The sequence below is a fragment of the Convolutriloba macropyga genome, chromosome 15, assembly GCF_964194025.1.
Source record: "Convolutriloba macropyga chromosome 15, txConMacr16.3, whole genome shotgun sequence".
Lineage (NCBI taxonomy): Eukaryota > Metazoa > Xenacoelomorpha > Acoela > Convolutidae > Convolutriloba > Convolutriloba macropyga.
Window position 1 is genome coordinate 48291193 of NC_134482.1, and position 21169 is coordinate 48312361.

General features: G+C 36.6%; 1 protein-coding gene across 1 annotated transcript in view; it reads right to left on the reverse strand.

Annotated features, from left to right (window-relative positions):
* The window catches only part of LOC142354390 (uncharacterized), a 55109-nt gene extending 37129 nt beyond the window's left edge, over positions 1-17980 (reverse strand). The window contains exons 1-6 of the mRNA XM_075406669.1: positions 17969-17980; positions 6032-6148; positions 5746-5808; positions 4716-4793; positions 2833-3015; positions 1956-2180 (exon numbers count right to left, since the gene is read on the reverse strand). Coding sequence (XP_075262784.1) covers positions 1956-2180; positions 2833-3015; positions 4716-4793; positions 5746-5808; positions 6032-6113 — 631 coding nt within the window. The 5' untranslated portion in view covers positions 6114-6148; positions 17969-17980. The remainder of the gene's footprint in view (positions 1-1955; positions 2181-2832; positions 3016-4715; positions 4794-5745; positions 5809-6031; positions 6149-17968) is intronic.
* Between the last annotated feature and the right edge of the window lie 3189 nt (positions 17981-21169).

Below are 21169 nucleotides of genomic sequence, written 5' to 3' on the forward strand. Positions count from 1 at the left end.
TTTCATAGACATGATACAGTTGAAAATATTCTAAAAGTGAGAGATATTTTTTGAAGGATTCTATTTCGGCACCAGTGCAAACAACTTGCTGTTTCCTCAATACAGTTTGTCCCCGACTGTCAATTTTTTCCTCTTTGACTAGTGTAACAGTCAATTGATTTTCAGCCGCTAAGCAACTGTAAACGATCAAATTTGGAGACAAATTCACTTGGAGTACAGACGGTGCTGTCTTTTCCAATCAACGGTTGTTCATGGATCAGCCAGTAGAAGAACAATTGGGCCTTCTTCCTCGCACAATGTTTGTTTTTCTGTCGTTTTGGGCAATTTGTTGAACGCAAGTCACAAATTGGGGTCTCTCGATAGGAACTCAAATGTTCAATTTTGGGGCATAACAAATCCTCAAGGTTTGTAAATTTTCTAGGAAGCAGTTTTTGCAAAGTATCAGTTTTCTCTACACCCTTCGCATAAAAATCTGATAGAGGAAATCGAAGCGCTAGACTCTGATGAATTTGTCGTAGATAGCAATATGGGTAATCTCCCGTCTCCCAATACAAACCATGAAGATATTTTGAAACCCACTGATAAGATTTTTGTTCACTCAAAATAAGAGAATTGAATGAGTGCAGAGGTGAGAATGAAATTGTATCCGTGTAGTTATTGCAAGTTATGGCTAGTTCTTTCACAATAAAACCAAATTTTTTGCTTCGAAAGCCTTCAAAGTCATGAACAACCACTTTTGCCGTCAACATTCCAATCTATTGCATAAACGGTTTTTGAAAGTCTTTGAGTACAAATAAAAAGCAATACCAGTCACATGACCCACATATTCATTTGTGACTGGACAGGGTAGAACGTATGAATAACCGGGCCCCTTTTCACTGTACTCATAGACAAAACCACAAGCGTCGTGAATTATAGCATGCAAACGCAAAACTTTATAATTTTTGAAATAAACGTTTAACGAAGAATTGTCAATCCCAATCATTCCACCATACCGTCTCAATTTCATTACAATTTCCAAATCGAGGTCAGGATCCAAATACAAACAAGTTGCTAAAAAGTACATAAATCTTTCACCGCATTGTGAATATTCTTTTTTCACTTTCTTGTATATCTCATGAATCCTATCCAAATCCGCCGTTGCTATTGTTGTCATTGCGCATTATTTCAGAAATGGTAATTTCTAGACAGTAAGACAATCCCCTTAATCCTTTTCGGTTAAGTCGTAGTAATAACTCCTCAACGCAGGGGGAAAATGTTTGGTTAATAATTCGGCTGTCTGTGCATGTAAAAGTTATGGCTGTCCCTGCATGTAAAAGGTTGGGTTGTCCTATCCCATGCAAAAGGTTGGGTTGTCATAGCACATGTATCGGGTTGGGTTGTGTTTGCCAATGCAAAAGGTTGGGTTGTCCTATCCCATGCAAAAGGTTGGGTTGTCATAGCGCATGTATCGGGTTGGGCTGTCCTTCCCAATGCAAAAAGGTAGGGTTGTCCTCAGGACAACCCTATCTCTTACATGTGAGGACAACCCCCCTCGATCTTCCATAGTGTAAATGTAATTACTATCCTATGTATTAAGATTGCAAAAATGGAAGCAGAAAACATTTACTAACCCGAGTAAAAACACTAACTCGCACCTTAAATCTGCTAAATTTGACTATGGTAAAGACACGTCAGTGATAATAGTTTTTTTGGGTCTTCTCAACAAGCCATGCTATAACTTTCTCTGGGTCCTTACCGGAAATATGTCAAGATTTTGGCAAGATTTACCATGTTTTAATATGTTCCTTTTCAAGGTGTATCAAAATTTGGGTCACTGGGCCATTATAGCCCCCTTCAAGAGGAAATTGTACCCCTTCCATTGTGGTATTTTCATGGTAATTGCGCCGGCCAAACGTTAGTTTAACACTAGACTGGAGGTGAGGGTTATAACGGGTAAAACCATTTTCACTTACCATCAAGTCCGAATGAACTCAATTCACAAATTGTAAGAGACGCGTGGATATCATCTTCTGGTAGATTGACCTCTATCTTCAGATTTGATCCTACTTCTTCACAAAGAACGTAGTTCCAGCCCTCATTTCCCAAGAGATTGATTCCTTCAGCTCCCCCAGTGCAGTTCCGGCATAAAAATTCTCCTTCACAGACGTACAAATTGATAAATGGTACTCGAACAAAGTCTGAAAGACAAGGGACCTGGATAGTTCCCGTCAGGCTAGAATCCCAACACTAGTGAAATCATAGAAACTTCAACTTTGTGTGTGTGTGTGTGTGTGTGTGGGGGGGGGGGGGGGGGGTGGGCGTAAGTGTGTGTGTGTGTGTGTGTGTGTGTGTGTGTGTGTGTGTGTGTGTGTGGGGGGGGGGTGTGTTTGTGTGTTTGTGTGGGTGCGAGCGCTAGTTAATCAAGTTATAAAATTGATTGAAAATTATTATTATCCACTCAAGTATTTCCCTGATATGCTTACATAAAAAACTTAAAATAAAGTTTTAATAAATGGGTACAGAAGACGTTGCAAATGTCGTTTAAACCATGACTGATAAGATCAAACTCAGATTTGTTTGATTTGTGCCATGAATACTTTTTTTAATTCTCAAGAAAATTATCAAATCGAATTGATTTTCTAGGTCGTAATTAATTGAAGACAAGTTGACCATTTTCCATATACGTTTAAGCCACGCAGTGCTAAGAAAAAAGATAGCGGGAAAAGTCAATCCGGTGTTAATCCAGTAATCAGTGGACTATTAGAATTAGCGAAAGTTTAAGTACCGTTCAAGAGATACTTAAAAAAAAGTTAAATACCTAAGTTAATACCTAACCAGTTCGTAACTTACCAGATAGTTCGTCATTTCTGGTGTTGAATCCGACAGCTTTTATATAGTGTCTGTTTTTCATCTGAACAGTTACAGTTCCGACTTCTTTTGCTTTTGAATCTCGTTTAATTTCTGCGCATCTCTTGCTGTCGAAGTCACTTGTTTGGCCCAATTCATTCAGATCCATGAAAACGCCGAAATCATCTAAAGAGTCTTATAAGAGCAACTAGAAACTTGACATCCTATTCGAGGTGTCACCACTAAAAAACGCTAAAAGATGTAAGATTTCCGGTGAATTTGAATAAAAAGTTTGCGCTCTATGCAATGAATGCGATGAAAAACCGCTTTTCAGCGCTTTAAACCGCAAATCTTACAAAAATTCAGCGCTTTCACAGCATTCAACGCTAAAAGATGCGGGCGCTTTGCGGTGAAAAAATTGTGAATCACCGCTATTCACCGCTATTCTTACATTATTTTTGATCAAACCTCGACCCGGGCAGAAATTCAGGACTGTTTCCTTAACCTTGGTTAGAATATGACAATTATAATTGATATGTTTTCACTCTGTTCGTTTTATGATTCTTGTATGATCACCAGGAAATTTTAATTTCATATTCTAGACAATAAAAATGAAATCACTATCCAACCTGCTTGACAAAATTAGGGGATCACAATTGTGGCCGTTTAAGCGTCCGTTCAAAAAATGAATGAGCTTTCCATGATTTCCAAGAAATCATACTAATCATATATGACCTGGTATGATTGAGATTGTTTTTATAGCCAGCAACTCGGGGCCCCGTTATCGTGATGAAAAATGTTTATAGCTAGAGCCAGTTTTTAGATTACTTAGTGAAAAAACGTGCTTTCAATGATTCTTTTTCACAGCATTATGAAGACAAAGTTTTCGCTCTCGGGAATTATCAAAACAGATCCGAAAGTTTAAACAAGCCAAAAATGTTTTTAAATTTGGAAAGCCGACAATGCCACATTTCAAATGTCAGATAGCTTTAGTCAATTAAAATAAAGTGGTGAAAGATTTTAAGGATCATTTCCGTTTGCGCCCCCCTAGTGCGTTATACTCGCATATTTCTCGAACCGGTACACTTAACGTTCTCAGTGACTTCAAGCATAGTCACATGTCGTATACGAAAATACCCAATAAAGTGCCAAAAAATTCAAAAAAAAACTTTGATTAGTAAAACGATCCGCGTTATATCAATTTGATTTCCATTTTGAACAGGTCGTGTTTTCTGCACTTCAAAAATAACCAAGTCGAGTCGTCAACGCTAAAAATTGCTATAAAGTGTACGAGTGCCGTTAATGTGTTTATCCATTGCCGTAATCCGATGAAAGAATGTGACAAGGGGTCATGTTTGTAAGAAGTCCGAGGTCCAAACTCTGCTGACGGAGGTCATTTTTGTAGGAGTTCAGGTGAATGCAGTTGAAAAAAAAATTACCGCTAAAAACCGCCTATCGAAAAATAATTCTCTTTATTCGTTTCACTTCAAATCTTACTTTATTTCTCTGCAAAATCTCAACACGGAAAACTCAAATTAAGTCTGCATAAAATACTTTTTTTCTCAATATTTCTACGAAATTTGCTTTCTCTTCGCTAGAAGGCTTCTGGCTAGGGATGTGCTAACACACAAAACAAGGAATGGCTACCGTTCAAAACTGCAGGAGTTTTTCTTCGTAAATTTCAAAGTTTGTTTGGTCACCGGTGAAAGTTTTTAAGACTGCTTTAAAACTCCAATGCAGATAATTCCCAGGTTGAGGTGCCAGACCCTACTGTCTGACCCCTCTGATCAGACAGCTTGACGACGGAGTAAAGTGGTGTAATTTGGGCATTTTGGCTTTAATATTCTCACACATTATAGTCACGAATGTAACAATCAACTAAATACCTTGAAATTTTATTTTGGACGAGTCACCTGGATCATCGAATGTAGCATCGGGGTCATCTGGTTCCTGTTCCACGTAACCTGCGGAGAAATAATGATAGCAATGAAAAAAAAAACTCAAAATTCAAAAGTGCCAAGTTTCACAAGTTATAAAAGTGATCATTTTAATCGTACTTAATCTTTGAACTAGTTTTCAAATTATTTTATTTTCGCTTTCCGTTTTTCTCTTTCCCCTTTTTTTCAACTAAATAGAAGTATTCAAGAATCGCATATAATGTACAAATTAAGTACACGTGTTTTCAGCTTTTTTACTTCGGCAAAGTTTTTTTTTAATTTATCAAAATAAGTGCCAATCTGACTGAATTTATCATCATTCCATCTTTTTTAAGATCACAGGAAATTGAACGACATCAAGTTTATTGTTTCAGCAATGAAAACAAAGAAACTTAATAGGAATTACAGCAAACTGATTCTGTCCAACATGATTTTAAAACTCCTCGGATGCTCTAATTTTTTCTAAAGTTCCCAGGTCTGCTGTAGTATTATTCAATGATACCGCAAAAGTTTGTACTTAGCCAACTGTAATTAGGTAATCTTCATTTTACGTTTTTTGTTTCAATATGTCTCTCAAAATAGACGCAACTGTAACGCGGACAACTTTCACGCAGAATAAAAGATGATTCGCCAATAAAAACCAACTTTTGCTCCGAATCGTAACAAAAATGATCAACATAAATAACCTGATGTCTGTAAAAAGAACACCTCATTATGTCTTAAAGGTCGGCTAACCCAGCCTAGTTTGACTAAGTTTGGGCGAGATTTAGTGGTCCAATGGTGCATGAACTGTAACTCTTACCCCCCCCCCCCCCCCCCCCCACCCTTTCATAACTTTTAACAGTTTATTGTTCTTAAACGGCACGCGTGTGTTCGGGAGTTGGAGTCAATCAAAATAAGACGATCGCGGTTCTGTCATAGTTAGATAACAGATTTCATAGCAGACAAAATATAATTTTTAAATCTCTAAAAAACAAACCTTCCAATATCAGATTCTGAAGTTGGATATCATGCACAGCCGAGGGGACAATTTTCGGATGTCCTGAAAAGTAGTAATTGGATATTTTGTTTTAAAAAAAGAGAAATAAAATAGTTAATAGTTTTTTAATCACAGACCCCCCGCTCCAGTCCCACCGAAATAAAGCACTTATGGTGGTATATTTACGGGGTGTTGAGATATATAGTATACCAGTAAGGTGGAGGGGGGAGGGCTATAATAAAAAAACAAAAATTTTAATTAATTAACGAGGTTTCCCATAACTCACCTGAGCAGTAGTGGCCATCGCCCTCTAGCGGCCATTTGCACACACAAAAGTGTTCAACTCCATTGAATGAACAGAAAGCCATTTCATGACAGGTGTGTTCACCCGTCTCGCATGGACCTCAAGAAAATGGAAATAAACATAATCTCACAAGTCTTCCCGAAATTCAGTGAAACAGAATGATCTTACTGATAAATTTGATGCTGTTGTATTATCTCTGAAGATTTTTTTCAAAACAATGAAAAATAAGCAGAATTTGAACTTAGAACTTTCGCTGGTGGGAGAGAAGAATTTCGCTGCTTGAAAACCATAAACATTTTTTTACTGCAGAGATACAATTATTAGATCACCAGTTGAATTGGGGGAAAACATTAGACAGATATAGAATTTCTATGCGCTATAGACGTAATTTTAATTGCTTTGGCTTGGAAAAATTACTGGGACAACTTGGAACTTTGAGTGCCTTAAATGGTTCCAAATTTTTGAAAACATCTATCATACAGATTCGCAATCTGTAATCGGTGTGATTTGCGGTGCCGAATTGCTTATTGTATTGTTCCGAATTAATGGGTTAATTCGCGGAGCGAATTCACTATTAATTTTATAGTAGAGCAATTCAATATTTTGAATACAAAATATGTGTTGATTTGGCGGAGCGAAATCACAACCAATTTTGGATTGATATTCCGCTTAGCGAAATAGAGCTCAGAAATTGTCTAATACAACTTTATGCTTTGGCGTAGAGAATTCTAGTTTAAGAGAGAGGCAACTAGGTTAAATTAAGAAAAAGAGCAGAATGATTAAGATTGAGACAACTAAAACTGATCAACAATTTGATCACGACATTTGTATTCCAATTGCGGCAATTCAAGATCACAAGACAGTAGCCCCAACTGAATGAAATGTACCACTGTACCACATCTCCCCTTTGACGAAAAGAAATGACGAAGTTATTTATCAGAAAATTAATAACATATGAACTGGTTACTATAAATTAATACTATAATGTTTTTACTTAAGAAAGTTTTGGTCAGACAATTAAGCGTTTGGAAAGTTTTAATCACTGTCACTCTCATAATGTCTTTCCGCCTCCCCAACCGTCATTTATTATTCTGGCCCCTCGTAGTTAGGCGACACGTAGTATAGTGTAGGATAGGACTGTGTAGGAGAGTACGGGCCGACTGAAAAGTCAGTTTCGACGTGTTGGCTCTGAGCTGCGGCCGACTTTATGGATGAAATTATTGATCTGTTTTGAATTTGTGTCTGTTTGATGATTTGTCGTCGTTTACTACGCGAGGGAGCACTAGAACCAGAGGCTCTGGGGGGACACTTTTGCATAGAAGCTGGCGATTCATCCGACTCAGTCACTTGAGGCAATGAACGTTGTCTTTTCTGTGGTTTTAGTGCCGCTGTAGCTTTTGTTGCGGCTTTTCGTTTAGGTCTGGTGGGTGGCTCTGCAATTACGATCGATGTCAACGGCATCTCCATTGGCGGCGCGAAATCGCATGTTACTTCTACTGGTTGTTTTGGCGGCGCTGTTATCACTGTTTGCTTAGGCTTTGTGGTCATCCGTACTTTAAGTGCTCGCGTTACGTTCGAGTGTATCGAGGAGACCACACCGACATCGTCCGCTATTTTTGGTTGTTTCATACGTTTGCTTCCTCCTAGTTGTTTCCTAGTTTCTTTTGAATGATAACTAATGACGTCTTTTGTGATTTTTCCCGTTGGTGTTTTAGGTCGGCGATTTGCGTACATTTGTAATTCAGTCTGGCGCTCCGCCTTTGTGCCAAGTTTAGCCAAATCTGAATTCCGGATAGTCACATCTCTTTTGCCAGGCTCCTTTATCACTGACGTATATTTATCTGACTTCACCACCCAAGAACTGGGCGCTAGTACATCATATAGCCCGTCTAGGCTTTTCTTTGATCGTTTTGTTCGTGGTCTCTTTTTGTCAAGTTTTACAGTCAGAGAGGCTTCAATTCGTGGTACTGGCAGTCCAACCTCGGGGTGGGAGATCAGTCTGGGTTCTTTGTCTGGGTCCTCATTCCTCCGTTTTACTGCGTCCTTGCTTAATTTTTCTTTGTTGAGATCAAATTCTATGTCACTCCTTTCCTCGTTGTCCCAGTTCTCCTCAGTGATTAGTTCTTCCCATCTGACTGTCTCTAGATCTAAATGTTTATTAAAAATATTTTTATTTACGTGGGTCAGGTTTTGTCGATATATTACTTAATGGAGTATTGGCCTTTCTTCCAAAATGTGCTTCAAAAGGTGATACATTAATAGTCTTTTGACGGCATTTTCTTAGCTGGTAAAAAATTGAATTTATTGATGCTTTCACATTTAATTGATTTCGCACCACTTTTAATGCATGCTAGGCAATTCTGGATTGTTTGTATTAGCCTTTCAACTAAACCAATCGCTCTGTGATCGTGTATTGGAGCTTCAATTAACTGTATCTTTTTTGACTACAAAACGCCTTAACTTGCTGTCCCGTTTGGCATCGTGCTTGATCTAATCTAATTGAACGGGGTATTCCGTGTAGCAAAATATACTCTTATAGAGATTTCAAATTGTTATATGCATTAGCTCTATCAAATACTTCTGCTGTTGGAAATTTTGAAAATCGATCTATAAATTCAAGAAAGTAGACCTCTTGATTCTTTTCATTATAGATTGGTCCTACAAAATCAATTTGAATTTCTTCATTTGGAACTTTGCATAAGTTTAATGGGCCCATTTATTTGCAGGAAAAATAGACTTTAAATTTTTACCAATTTTCACACAAGGATTGCACTTTGCCGTCTTTGTGATTATGTCCCTGTTCGTGTACGGCCACCATGCATGGATTGCCAAGTCTGTCATCCCCCATGTTCCAGAATGTGTGGCATGTATGGCTTCAAAATATGCATCTTTGATTGCGTGGGGAAGGGCTATCCTGTCATCGATGCAAACACATCCATTCTTGACATGAAGGTCTTTCCAGAATGAATGTATGTAAGGCGAGATTTGCTAGCAGCGGTCTTCATTTTCGGTTAAAATGCAGTCCCGCGCCTCCTTTAATATCGCGTCTTTGGTTGTGAGGCTGGCCATTAGCGTACTAGAAAAGATCTTGGAGTGGGCGAAATTGAACGAATCCAAATAGAGATCATCTACTGAGGGTGACGTTACTGTTGTTGTGTCTGTATTAGGGGTGATTGGCGTTGCGGGTACAGCTGGAGCTGTCGACGGTCCAGCCTCGTCGGCAACTCTCAATATAGAAGGCGTCGATTGTTTGACTTGCATCAAAGTTTCTTCATCTGAACTTGAGTGCGACATCATGAGAACAGTTTTAAATTTATTGGCAATACGTTGAAAATTATTCGATTGAGAGGGTAACTGATCGGTAGAGCGATTCAAGGCAAAAAGCGATTGAGGAATGTCAGCTGTCCTGATTTGGCTATTAGAATTTGGGTTATTTGGAGCTAATTTGTTAATTGAGTTATCACTTTCCGTAATTGAAGAATATTCTCGATTTCGCGGTGCAAATTCACTGCATAATTTGTTAGTGGAATTTGGAGTATTCGAAGCTTTTTTATAAGCGGATTTCGCGCTGCGAAATCGACGTAAATATCCGCATTTAATAGGAAGCGTTTCGTACTGCGTTTGATTACATCCAATTTTGCCACTATAAATTGCTAGTCATGTGCAGATATTTTAACAGCTTTTTGTTGCGGGTCGCGAGACATATAATCTACTAATCCCATTTTGGAGCCAAGAAGATGATCGATTGTAAAATCAAATGGTAGTGGACGATCTACCCAACGTGTCAATCGACTATTATATGATTTGTTAGCCCTGTTTTCTCCCATGATTGATAGGAGAGCTCTATGATCAGTTATCACGTTAAACGGTTTGCCGTATGAATAATATTTAAAATGTTCAATGAACCACACAACTCCCAACAGCTCGAGCTCATTAATGTTATATCTGTCTTCCACAGAATTCAGAAATTGCGAAGCAAATGCCACAGTATGCCAACAGTTTGGAGTTTGTTGTTCTAATGCACACCCAAAAACCTTTACGAGGAGCGTCGCATTTTATACGTGTCTCTAAGTCAGGATTAAAATGCTCGTTTTCAGTTGTTTCCGCAATCTTCTCTTTAATCAATATGAACTGTTTTTCATGTTCGTCCGTCCAAATAAATTTTGTATTTTTCTTAAGCAGGGGTCGGAGAAGGTAACATAATTGTGACAATTTTGGAATAAATTAACCTAAGTGATGAACTGAGCCCATAAAATATCTGAGTTTTTTAAGATTTGAAGGTGCTGATAGTTTCTCGACTGCATCCGTTTTGATCGACAATGGTGTTATACCTGATTGTCTGATGCTGTGACCAAGCCATTCAATTTTTTCTTTTGCGAAATGACATTTTGCAAGATTTATTCGGAGATTTTCTTGATCTAACTTTATCAAACATTTTCGTACCAGATCGAGATGTTTTTCTATTCCTCCTCTGCTCACTATTAATGTATCGTCCAAAAAACAGAAAGTATTATCCAGTCGTGCGAGGGTACAATCAATCGCTTTTTGAATTTCAGCCGCCATATCTGTAAGACCGTAACATCCTGTTTTAAAACGATATGTGCCGGTCATATCTCCGCTTACAATGGCGGGCCGTATCATTACGCAAATTGAGTTGGCTGTACGCGTACTGCAAATCAAGAGTTGTAAAATAAGCCTTCTCGTGCGGCGCGGTTGACAGTGTTTGAGAAATCGTTTGAATTAGCGAGTCTATATTCGGCATTCGATACTTGTTTTTGTGAATGGATTTATTCAGGATTTTAGAATCTAATGCTTTTTTGATTGATTGGTCCATTTTGACAGTAATTACTATCGGAGAAATGAAGAATTGATCAGAGCAATTTGTCAGTTTTTCAATAGGTCCTTCGTTCAGCAATTTTTCAAGTTCAGTTTTCACTTTCGGTTGGAGATGAATTGGCACTTTGCTACTTTTTTGATGAGTAACACGATATTTTTTGTGGAATTTTGAATTAACCGTGTGGTGTTTAAATTTGCCTATACGGGAGATTAACTCCGGAAATTCCTTTGCTAATGATTTTTTAATTGCACATGGTGGTTCTATATTATTGACTTCTGTATTGGGGCAAGGTTTTTGTGATACAGTTATTCCTAATTGATCGAAAAGATCGCGTATCCGAGAATTGGTCGACAACCGTCAGCTAGGACCGTAATTTTTGCTTTCTGAATTTTCCAATCATTGCACCGAACTGGCGTTTTTAAAGTGCTTAAAGTTTCGACAATATCATCCGAAAAAGACTTTAATTCTAATGGTTTTTTCTCCAACCATTGTGATTGCGCACAGTTATACATTATTTCTTTGGCGAGCGACATATTGATAATCGTACAACCGCTACCAGAATCGAGGAGCAAATGACAGTCTGTATTGCCGATTGTAATTGTCATGTTTTGCAACGCTATTGGCTGTGAACTTACATTTTCTACTGTCGCAACGTAATTATCATCCGAAGAATCATAGTCAGAGTTAAATTGTTCATTATAATTTATATAATTGATGTTTTGATTTTCCTGACTAGTGTTTTGATCTGCAGTTTCAACAGTTTCTACATTGTTTATACGATTATTTTGACGTTCGTGCATTAATAAGCTTTTTCCGACATACCTTGGCAAAATGGTTGATCAAACCACAATGATTACATTTCTTTCCCATTGCAGGGCAAACCTGTCGGTGCGTTGTTGTCCAAGCTTGACCACATCCTCTACATTGGCCAACCGATGCACGATTAACTGCTGCATTGCCTGACGGATTTTCACTTGCACTCGCGCCGCGAAATCGGCTGAACGATTGTTTTGCATTCACTGTATTGCCAGTTGCGCTGTTATTGGATGATATTCTCTGCTGATTCTGATGGCCCATTTCCATATTGACTGCAATACTGAGTGCTCGTTCTGGGTCAACTGTGTCGCGAAGAAGTTCGCGTTGTATGTCATCGTCCAGCATGTTTTTGATGAAAATATCCCTGATGATCACCTCCTCGCGATTTTCAAAATCGGAATTTTCCGCCAGTTCTTTCAAAATGCTGTGGAATTGTTCTACCGTGTCTCCGTTTTTCTGCTTTTGTGAGAAGAACACATACCGGTCGAAAGTGATGTTTCGTGGGCGAACGAAAGCTATCTCCATCATCTCCCAAAGTCGTCAGGTCATAGATATTATCATGATGAAACTTTTGTGTCAATAAACGTCTTCCCTCTGTACCGATGCTGAGGTACAAAAGAGACACACATTTTTGGTTGCATAGATGCCATGGTCGCGTCCCGCACAGTACTCCCGCGTCTGTTATCTTCTGACATTTTAAATCCCATTGCAACTTCAATTGACTGTTTCGAATCTGACGGTCTCTCTCCGTTTCATTTGTTGCGTCTTCAATTGGCATCTCGCACTTTGGTTCAGCTGACAATCTTACCGTCGTCAGCTTCGGCAGAAGTAAAGTGTCCAGTGTTATTTTCTCTCTTGCGAGAATTGCTAGCTTTACTTGGATCCGCCATTTCTCCCATCTGATTGGTGGGTCCGACGTTGGGCGTTCCCAAAATGGCTCTATCGACAATGGTGTCTTTCTAGATTCACGAGCTGGCTGCGCCATGTCATATAGATTCGCAATCTGTAATCGGTGCTATTTGCGGTGCCAAATTGTTTATTGTATTATTCCGAATTAATGGGTAAATTCGCGGAGCGAATTCACTATTAATTTTATAGTAGAGCAATTCAATATTTTGAATACAAAATTTGTGTTGATTTGGCTGAGCGAAATCACTACTAATTTTGGATTGATATTCCGCTCAGAGAATTAGAGCTCAGAAATTGTCTAACACAACTTTATGCTTTGGCGTAGAGAATTCTAGTTTAAGAGGGAGGCAACTAGATTAAATTAAGAAAAAGAGCAGAATGATTAAGATTGAGACAACTGAAACTGATCAACAATTTGATCACGACATTTGTATTCCAATTGCGGCAATTCAAGATCACAAGACAGGATTATCAGTATGAACAGACAAAGTTATCAGGTGCAGGATATAAACAAATTTAACAGACGTGAAAACTTAAGATTTGATCTTCAAACATGAACTAAAATAATGATTACAATAAATGGCAATTGAAAGTGAACTAAATTAAATTTAACTAAATAACTTGAATTGGCGTACCAAATCAATAGCCCCAACTGAATGAAATGTACCACTGTACCACAACATCGTTATTAATGCATGCAAACAATTTGTTGCTATTCATAGTCATTCTTAAATTTCCATTTGTCTTTGAAATCATTTGGTTGCTTAAAAGAGCCGTTCTTTGCTTCTGTTCATGAGCCTCATGTATGAAGTTAATTTTTTAAGCTTTGTTTGGTTGTCAACCTTATGCAGTTCTCAACTTTATTCATAAAAACCTCTCTCTGATAATAGAACATTGCGCAGAGTCTGGAATCACCAATTTCGAATGTTTCAACGTTTAAGATTGGTACCGATGCCAAGAAATGACTGCAGCAATTATGTCAATTGAACATTTTTTGAACTAAAAATAAGGAATTTTTTGTGTTTTCGCAATTTAGATAAGTTGTTATAAGAGTTATCCTTCAAAGGCGAAATTTTGTACGTCGAATTTTCATAATTTCAGAAAACAAATGACGACCATTTTTTCTCCAAAATATGAAATTGTACCTGAATGCCAGACGCGCAGTGCGCAAAAATCGTCTTTTGGACTTTGTCACTCGTTTTGTTTTAGACTATATTGAAAAGGTCCAAAACAACAAAAAAGACAACGAAAAATAAAATAATAGGAAGCTGGTTGCTTATTGAAAATTCATCGAAAAGAAAAATAGCCAGTGTTCAGGAAATGTTGTAAATATTTTTAATCTGAAACGTATGTGTCATACATTCACAATGTAAAATTGTCGAAAACGCATTTTTTTGAAATTTATTTTGAACAAAAACAACCAAATATCAATGAGACTAACTGAATTCAATAATTAGGAGATGAAAGCTATGAACATTCAGTGTGGGGGCAAAAACAGGCATCAAAAAAATCAAGATTTCATAAATTGATTTTTCAGTAAACCAAAGTTTAATAAATTTAAATTTTGAGCTAACCTGTTCAGCAGGTTGGTATCAATTTTGTCTTAGAGAACTTTTAGTAGCAAAAAATCTGAATAAGTTTTTGTTTTGCAACTCCTGGAGATTTTTTTGTTTTGCAACTGACTCTAGGAGAATTGGTAGCCGTACTTAGTAAGGAAGACCTTATGCCATTTCCAGACAACCTATGTAATATTTTGTCCCCACTATCCGTTTAATATCAACCAGTTTTGACCTAATAAGCCTTAAGTTAATCAGAAAAACTAGATACAAAATTTTATTGAAAAAATTGCCTCATGCAGTGTCACTAAATTCAGCTGTCAAAAAAGTAGACAGTGAAAAAATATCTGTTGAAGAATTTCATAAAAGTCCTTCTACCTAGTAGTTTTGGATTAAAACGAGTAATTGCTGGTTAGCACTTAACCATTATAGTTTAACTCATTAGAAGATTTGTCTGAAAACTATCTTATGTTATTAATAGCAATGCTCAAATAACTCTTCGGCATAAAGAAAATAGTTTTGCAGAAAACAGTGGCAATGCGTTGAATCAAATAGCGTCTAATGAAACCATGGAAATTTAACAAAATAACAGCCAATTATAGAGACAATAATGTGTTTCTGTTCTGTTATTCGCAAACTTGGGAAGAATTGATCTCATTTGCAGCCTGCTTCAGTCGGGGGGGGGGGGGGGAGGAGGGGGAGTTTAAATGGGATTAAGAAGTTCAATAGTGGGCTTCAAATAATGACAATAAAGGTTAGCATATAAAACTTTAAAATTTAAAGTGAAAAATAGCACCAGTTTCGGCACACTTTTCATTTGACTTTGATATTTAATTGCCGCCAATTGAATTCAACTGCTTGAATTTGTGATTGAGAGAAAATTTTAGAGAACGCGAAACGCAAAAAGTTAAGGGCAAAAAGTCACACGAGAAGTAAAAACGGTCAGGCAAAAATTTTGCATAAAAAGACACACGTTTACAATAATTGCTACTCCGTTCAAAAGAAATTAAAACCTCCAAATGCAAATAGTCATGACGCTTGTATCCGGCTGTGAAGCATTGTGAGGTAAATTTGCTAGTTAACACACGGTTCTGATTTCTATTACTAGAACTGTTTTGTAGACATGCATAGCAGCAAACATTGATAATTGGGAGTATTTAAACTTGTCAGAGAAAATTTTAAAATTGATTCGAAGAGTTTTTTTCAATTCTCTCATAACTCAAATAGTTGTAAATTTTGTTCTTTTGTTCAAAACCTTTCATTGTTTGGCTATCCTTGCTGTTGAAGTTGGCTTGAGATGAGTATGTTTGAAGATATGCCTGCAAAATTCTTCTATTGCAAAACAAACCACCTGTATTTAAGAAAAAGACAAAAACTTTAGTAAAAAATGGGGGTCAATGTTGACAAAAAATTTTACGTTTATAGTATATCTATTACGCTTGAGCACGAATTATTTATTCTGCTTTTCATTGGAGCATAATGTTTGATCTTTTAATTCCAATTATTTGCCCAATTTGATCTTCTTTTACTTCCTCTGGTTTGGTTGAGCATAGTTGTTCTTTAATCCCAAAGTCTAACCCAGGTTGCAAAAAATGATATCCCCTTGGAGAAACTTTAGCCAACTTAATGGACACGAGTTTGTTCACTAAAGCTTGATCTAGCATGATTCGGTAAGCAACAGCTATGAGTAATTGGAGTCCAAATTGTAATCGGTTCATTGCCCAGGTTTAGGTGCGCGACCCTGGACCGCTCTGATCAGACCATTTGGGTCAAACAACGGTTGCGTGGGGCAACCCAAAAATCTTGGTCTAGGAAACGCTTGAGTCGCACAATGGTCTTGTCAGTGGTCGCGTTACGGTCTGATCAGAGGGCAAAGTCTGAGAAATGGTCTTGACATATCAGTTCATACTCTTACCCCAAGTTGTTTTCGAGATGTTTACTCGCCCTTTGGTACACATCACAGACCTCTCTTTGCACGATTTCATATAATTCCAATGCTTTGTCGCTTTATGGTCGCACAAAATTTGGTCGCTAGTAAGTGCCACTAATTTTTGGGTCGCCCGAAAGTCGTACAAATATCTGGGTTGCTCAAAAGTCGCACAAATATTTGGGTCGCATTATGGTTGAACCAATTCTTGGGTCACTCTACGGTCTGATTGTTGCAGTACGGTCTAATTAGAGGGCTTTGAGTCGCACGATGGTCTGATCGGAGGTCTTTCGAGTCGCACTATGGTCGCACCATTGCTTGGGTCACACGACGGTGTGATCAGAGGGCCTTGGGTGGCACGATGGTCTGATCAGAGCGGTCAAGGGTCGCGCACCTAAACCTTGGTGGTAAAGCTTTTTCAATATGGAGGCATGTAAATAAGCTGATTTTGAACCATTCATGCACTAGCCTAAAAAACCACATATCAATTAATATAAAAAAATGTTAATTTTAAGCTAATTCAGAGATTAATTAGTTTTATTTTGAGGTCAAGACATGAAACTGTTACGTTAGTGACTGGGCTGATATGCTTTTGAGGCATCTTTATGACTGCATGAAACCCTATTAAAATTTTTATTGCACTTTCAATCAGAATTTATGTTCGAATTTATGTTGCTAGGGGCTGGATTATTAAAAAGTTTATTACGAAGTTAAAAAAGCTTCCCAAATTATCAATTTTTGGCAGGATATTTAATGTTTTTGCAAGAGATTTCAGGAACATGGATTTCTTGTCAAGGTTTATGAGTTTAGGTTCAATAGGAAGCAATTAAAATAAACTACAACCAAAACATAGTCACGAAAAAATGAAGAACTTTAATCAGAGTACCAAACTAAACTGAAAAGGTGTCTAATGAGCCAAAAACTTAGTTTTCATAGTTTTTTTTAGAAAGGAATTAAAAATATACATAATATAAATGAGCATTCTGGGACATTACTTAAAGGGACTGATATCTGGCAAAGTAATATACAATCATCACTTGGCAATAATTGGCTCAAAAACGTTCTTTTTAGAGAAAGGAACTGACTTCGTTTTTTCCAGAAAAGCATCAATTATATAGAGGATGTTTATAAATAGTTGAGCATTTGGAGAAACTTTACGGTCAAAATAGGACTCTGGATTCGTTCAGGCCATGACGCTAAAACCGTCATTTTCCTGTAACAAAAAATTTGATAAATTATAATTGGTAGAGAAGTAATCATTTTATCCAGGAATTGACAATAAGCGGGCCGTCAAAGAAAATGGAAAAAAATAGAAACAGTTTACGGTTGTGCACTCTATGCACTCTGGCCTGCTGAGTAAGAAATTTTGGATCAGATCCAGTACGGGTTGATTTTCACAGTAGTTGTGCCTGTTTGGGAACCCTAATGCTAAAAAAATTAAAATTCAAACATCAGCCAAATGCATAATCTTTAACTACGCCCTTCACAAGCAGTGATTGCCCACCCATTTTTGGTATTATTTTTGGTGTTAGAACCTAAAATGCTGTGAAAGTTTACCATCGTCTCTTAATTTTTGCCACTAAAACCATAAATTGTTTTCATTCTATGATTTTGCTATTATTTGTAAGTTACCATATATGATTCGTTTTATGATAAGTAAGTTTCCATTATTTTTTCCTTTTTATGGAGACGCTGCTTTGTTTATGGTAGCAGCTGTGGTACGTTCTATGGTTACTAAGGTAATATATACGGTTTACGGTTAGTCATCTTAAGCCAGCTCTTTTGCGTATAAGCTCAAATTAGGCAAATCAAAATTGTTACAGGATATATAGTTGATAATGGCTACATAAAAAATTGGAGCAAAATATACGTACTATCTGGTTTCAAGTCCGCCGGTTCCAAAGCAGCTGAAATAAACAAGTTCTCATTGCCTGAACAAACAGTTATTCAATCACAATTATCAAAAAAACGAACCATCGTAACTAAATTTGGCATCGTCCATCAGTTCAGTCAGGCGGAAATTGTTCAACTTTTCAGCTTCGTAACAATCGCATTTGAAAAAAGGCTGCGTGAAAAATTTCTGAATACTTCTGAACGAATGTGAAAACTTTTTTTTGCAATTTATATTACACTGGGCAGAATTAGAAGCTGCTCTATCATTTCCTAGATATTTGAGATTGTCGCTATTTACGGCTTCGACGTTATGAGGTGTTTTGTGTACTAATTCACTTCGAGATAAGTCGTAAAAAAGTAAGAGAATAATGAAAACTAAAGTTTTCATTTTTGTAGTTCTAATTAAGTTTAAGAAGTTCTCTCCGGTCACTTCGAAGGGTAAAGGTTGCTATGAAAAGATATTATAATGTTTTCAACAGACATGAATAGAAAATTTAACCCTGGATTTAATCGTATAACATTTTTGTTAGATAAAAATTACTTTTAAAGAATGTAAACAAAAATTGATATGTTAAACAAATATCGAAGGAATTGTAAAAACTTAAAAAAAGGTAAGAAACCTCAGCAAATACCGGTTTTCTTCGATAAAATCTCTAAAAATAATTGTTTGAGAACATCTGCGCTATGAAAAATTGAAATTTAAAAACTTCTGTAGTCTGTTCAATAATATAATTTATTGACAAACTTAAGTCTATGTCGTTTTTGTCTCCCGGCTTGCTTTCTGGAAAAAATTTGTGTGCCTTTTGACTAACTACAACGTGTATGATGAAACCATCTAAGTCGAATCACTTTTGATTTGAGCAGAATCAATAATTGCGAAAATTATTGTCTGCCAGGTGTTGTAGTAATCACGTAAAATTGCTGAAAAACATTTAATAACCAAAAAAATTGCGTATGCACTGATACAAAAAATTGGAAATTGGGTTGAACCTTTTTGAATTTTCTATATATTAGACATGAATTTGTTTTTTTAGGAACCGTGAAAATTAAGGCTCATGGCGGTTAGGTTTAACCTATGTAATCAAAAATATCAGAACAAAATAATTGTTATACAATAAATATAATCATCCTACAGAGACTTTGTATATGCATCAAGGATAATATTGAGCCTTAAATGCTCCAATTTGTTTTTTATAATCTTAGTAAATTGACCTGGAAAAAAAAGAATCTCTTCGACAGATTTTTAGTCTGAAAAGAACTTGACTGTACTTTGCGTGATGTCCTTGACATTAGCTGGAACCGACCTCATATTTCAGTTTTGGCTAGACAATAGAACGTGTCTACGGGTTTGGTCGCACAATAAAAAGTCTGAAATTTGACTGGACAACAAAAAATTATCTTGGACAATAATTATTTTACATGCAATTTTATAGTTTAATTTTTGCTTATAACGTAATCAGCATTGATGATTCTTCATTTTTTGTGATTTAGAAGAAACAACAATTTATAATTCTGCGTTGTCTTCTAAATAAAAGACAGTTTATAAATTTAGAAGGGAAAAATGAGAAACCCAACATTTTCATTATAGCTATAAAGAAGAAGATCACTACAGTTAAACTATCTAGTTTCGTTCCATCAACTATGGTGGCAAAACAGACCAGCTGCAATAACTGCAGTATTTTCAGAATGGTAAAAGTTCCTAATTCTTGAGGCAGTTTTCTAACTATTTTTTTTAGTTGGACTGGTCTGAAGCGACAGATTACAATAACATTCACCTTATGCTTTAATGCAACTTGGCATAAGAACAGATGTGGCGCAGAGTGCATAACCAATTGATTATCCAGCAGCTAACAAAAGCAATCGCAAAAACTCAAAAAGAGGAAGGATTGTTTTAGTTAAGAGGAAGGGAGAACAATCGATCTGTTGCAAAAATTTGACAGCAAAAAAGTTTCAAATGCGATCACCTAAATTTGGAAGCAAAAAAAAGCTGATATGTTTTCTTAACAAGTGTCTAGCTTAAGCCAAACGTAAAAATATCCTCAAATTTTCCTTAGTGCATCAAATTTATCTCAAAAATCTTTCATTGGAACAAAAAAAACTTTCATCATGTTGTTTGTCGTTGACCTACAAATTGAGCACAATAAACAAGTGCAGGAATAATTAAACAAATTCAGTTTCTTCCGCTGGGTAAATTTTGTCGATTGTTATTTTCACTAGGGGTGGTCATATTAAGAAGCAGGACAGCCGATTTAGACAGTTGTTCAAAATAGAAATCGAAACTTTACCCTTTTTTCTCTAACATCGATACCATTCGAACTGACTCGAGACACAAAACAAGAATGACGGGGAAGCCGTCTGATCTTTTATTATAGAAATTTGCAATAATTTTAGTAGAGAGTACTACTGTAATATTTAATATTGAAAAACAACATGAGATAAATTTTTAAGAAACCCAGAGAACTATGGAAATTCCACTTGACCTTTGAAAGGTTCCAGCAAACTATCACCAGAGAAATGAAATTGAAATCCGATGAAGATGGCAAAAAAACTAAAAAGACTAAAAAACTAAAATTTTTATATATAGAGAGAGATAGAATTGTCAAAAATCAGCAGCAAAGAAACAACAGCAAAGAAACAACTGCAAAAGAACTATTTGTCAGATCGAAATCTCCTGAGCAAAAAAAATTTGAGTTCAAAAACGTTATTACAGAGAAAGACAATAACAAATGAAAAAACCCTTTGTTGAAGAAAAGTAAGACTCATTGCAAGAAACAAGTCAGCGAACATCTTTGACACCGTTGGGAAATTGAAAAGTGACAAAAGAGAACAGAGGAGACTATCAGAGAAAGGAGAAAGCAAGTAAACAACTTACCACTATTGGGAAACCCAGAAAACAATATGAAAACAGTTGAACCAAGCAAAATTAAAAGAAAAACAAAACGAGTATTTACTCTACAGAAAATGACCTCTTTTCTCAAAATATTTTACAGATTCAGCTAATTTCAGTTTGGTTTTTCAGCAAAGGAACTCTTCCAGTACAATAATTATCCTCACTATAACTGAACGATCTAATCTGTCTTTTCTTTTGCACGTAATTATATTGACTACTGAGCGCGGAAAAAAGTGGCTACGAAAAGAACGTTAATATTGATAAATTGAACGCCATGGTTTAAAACGACAGT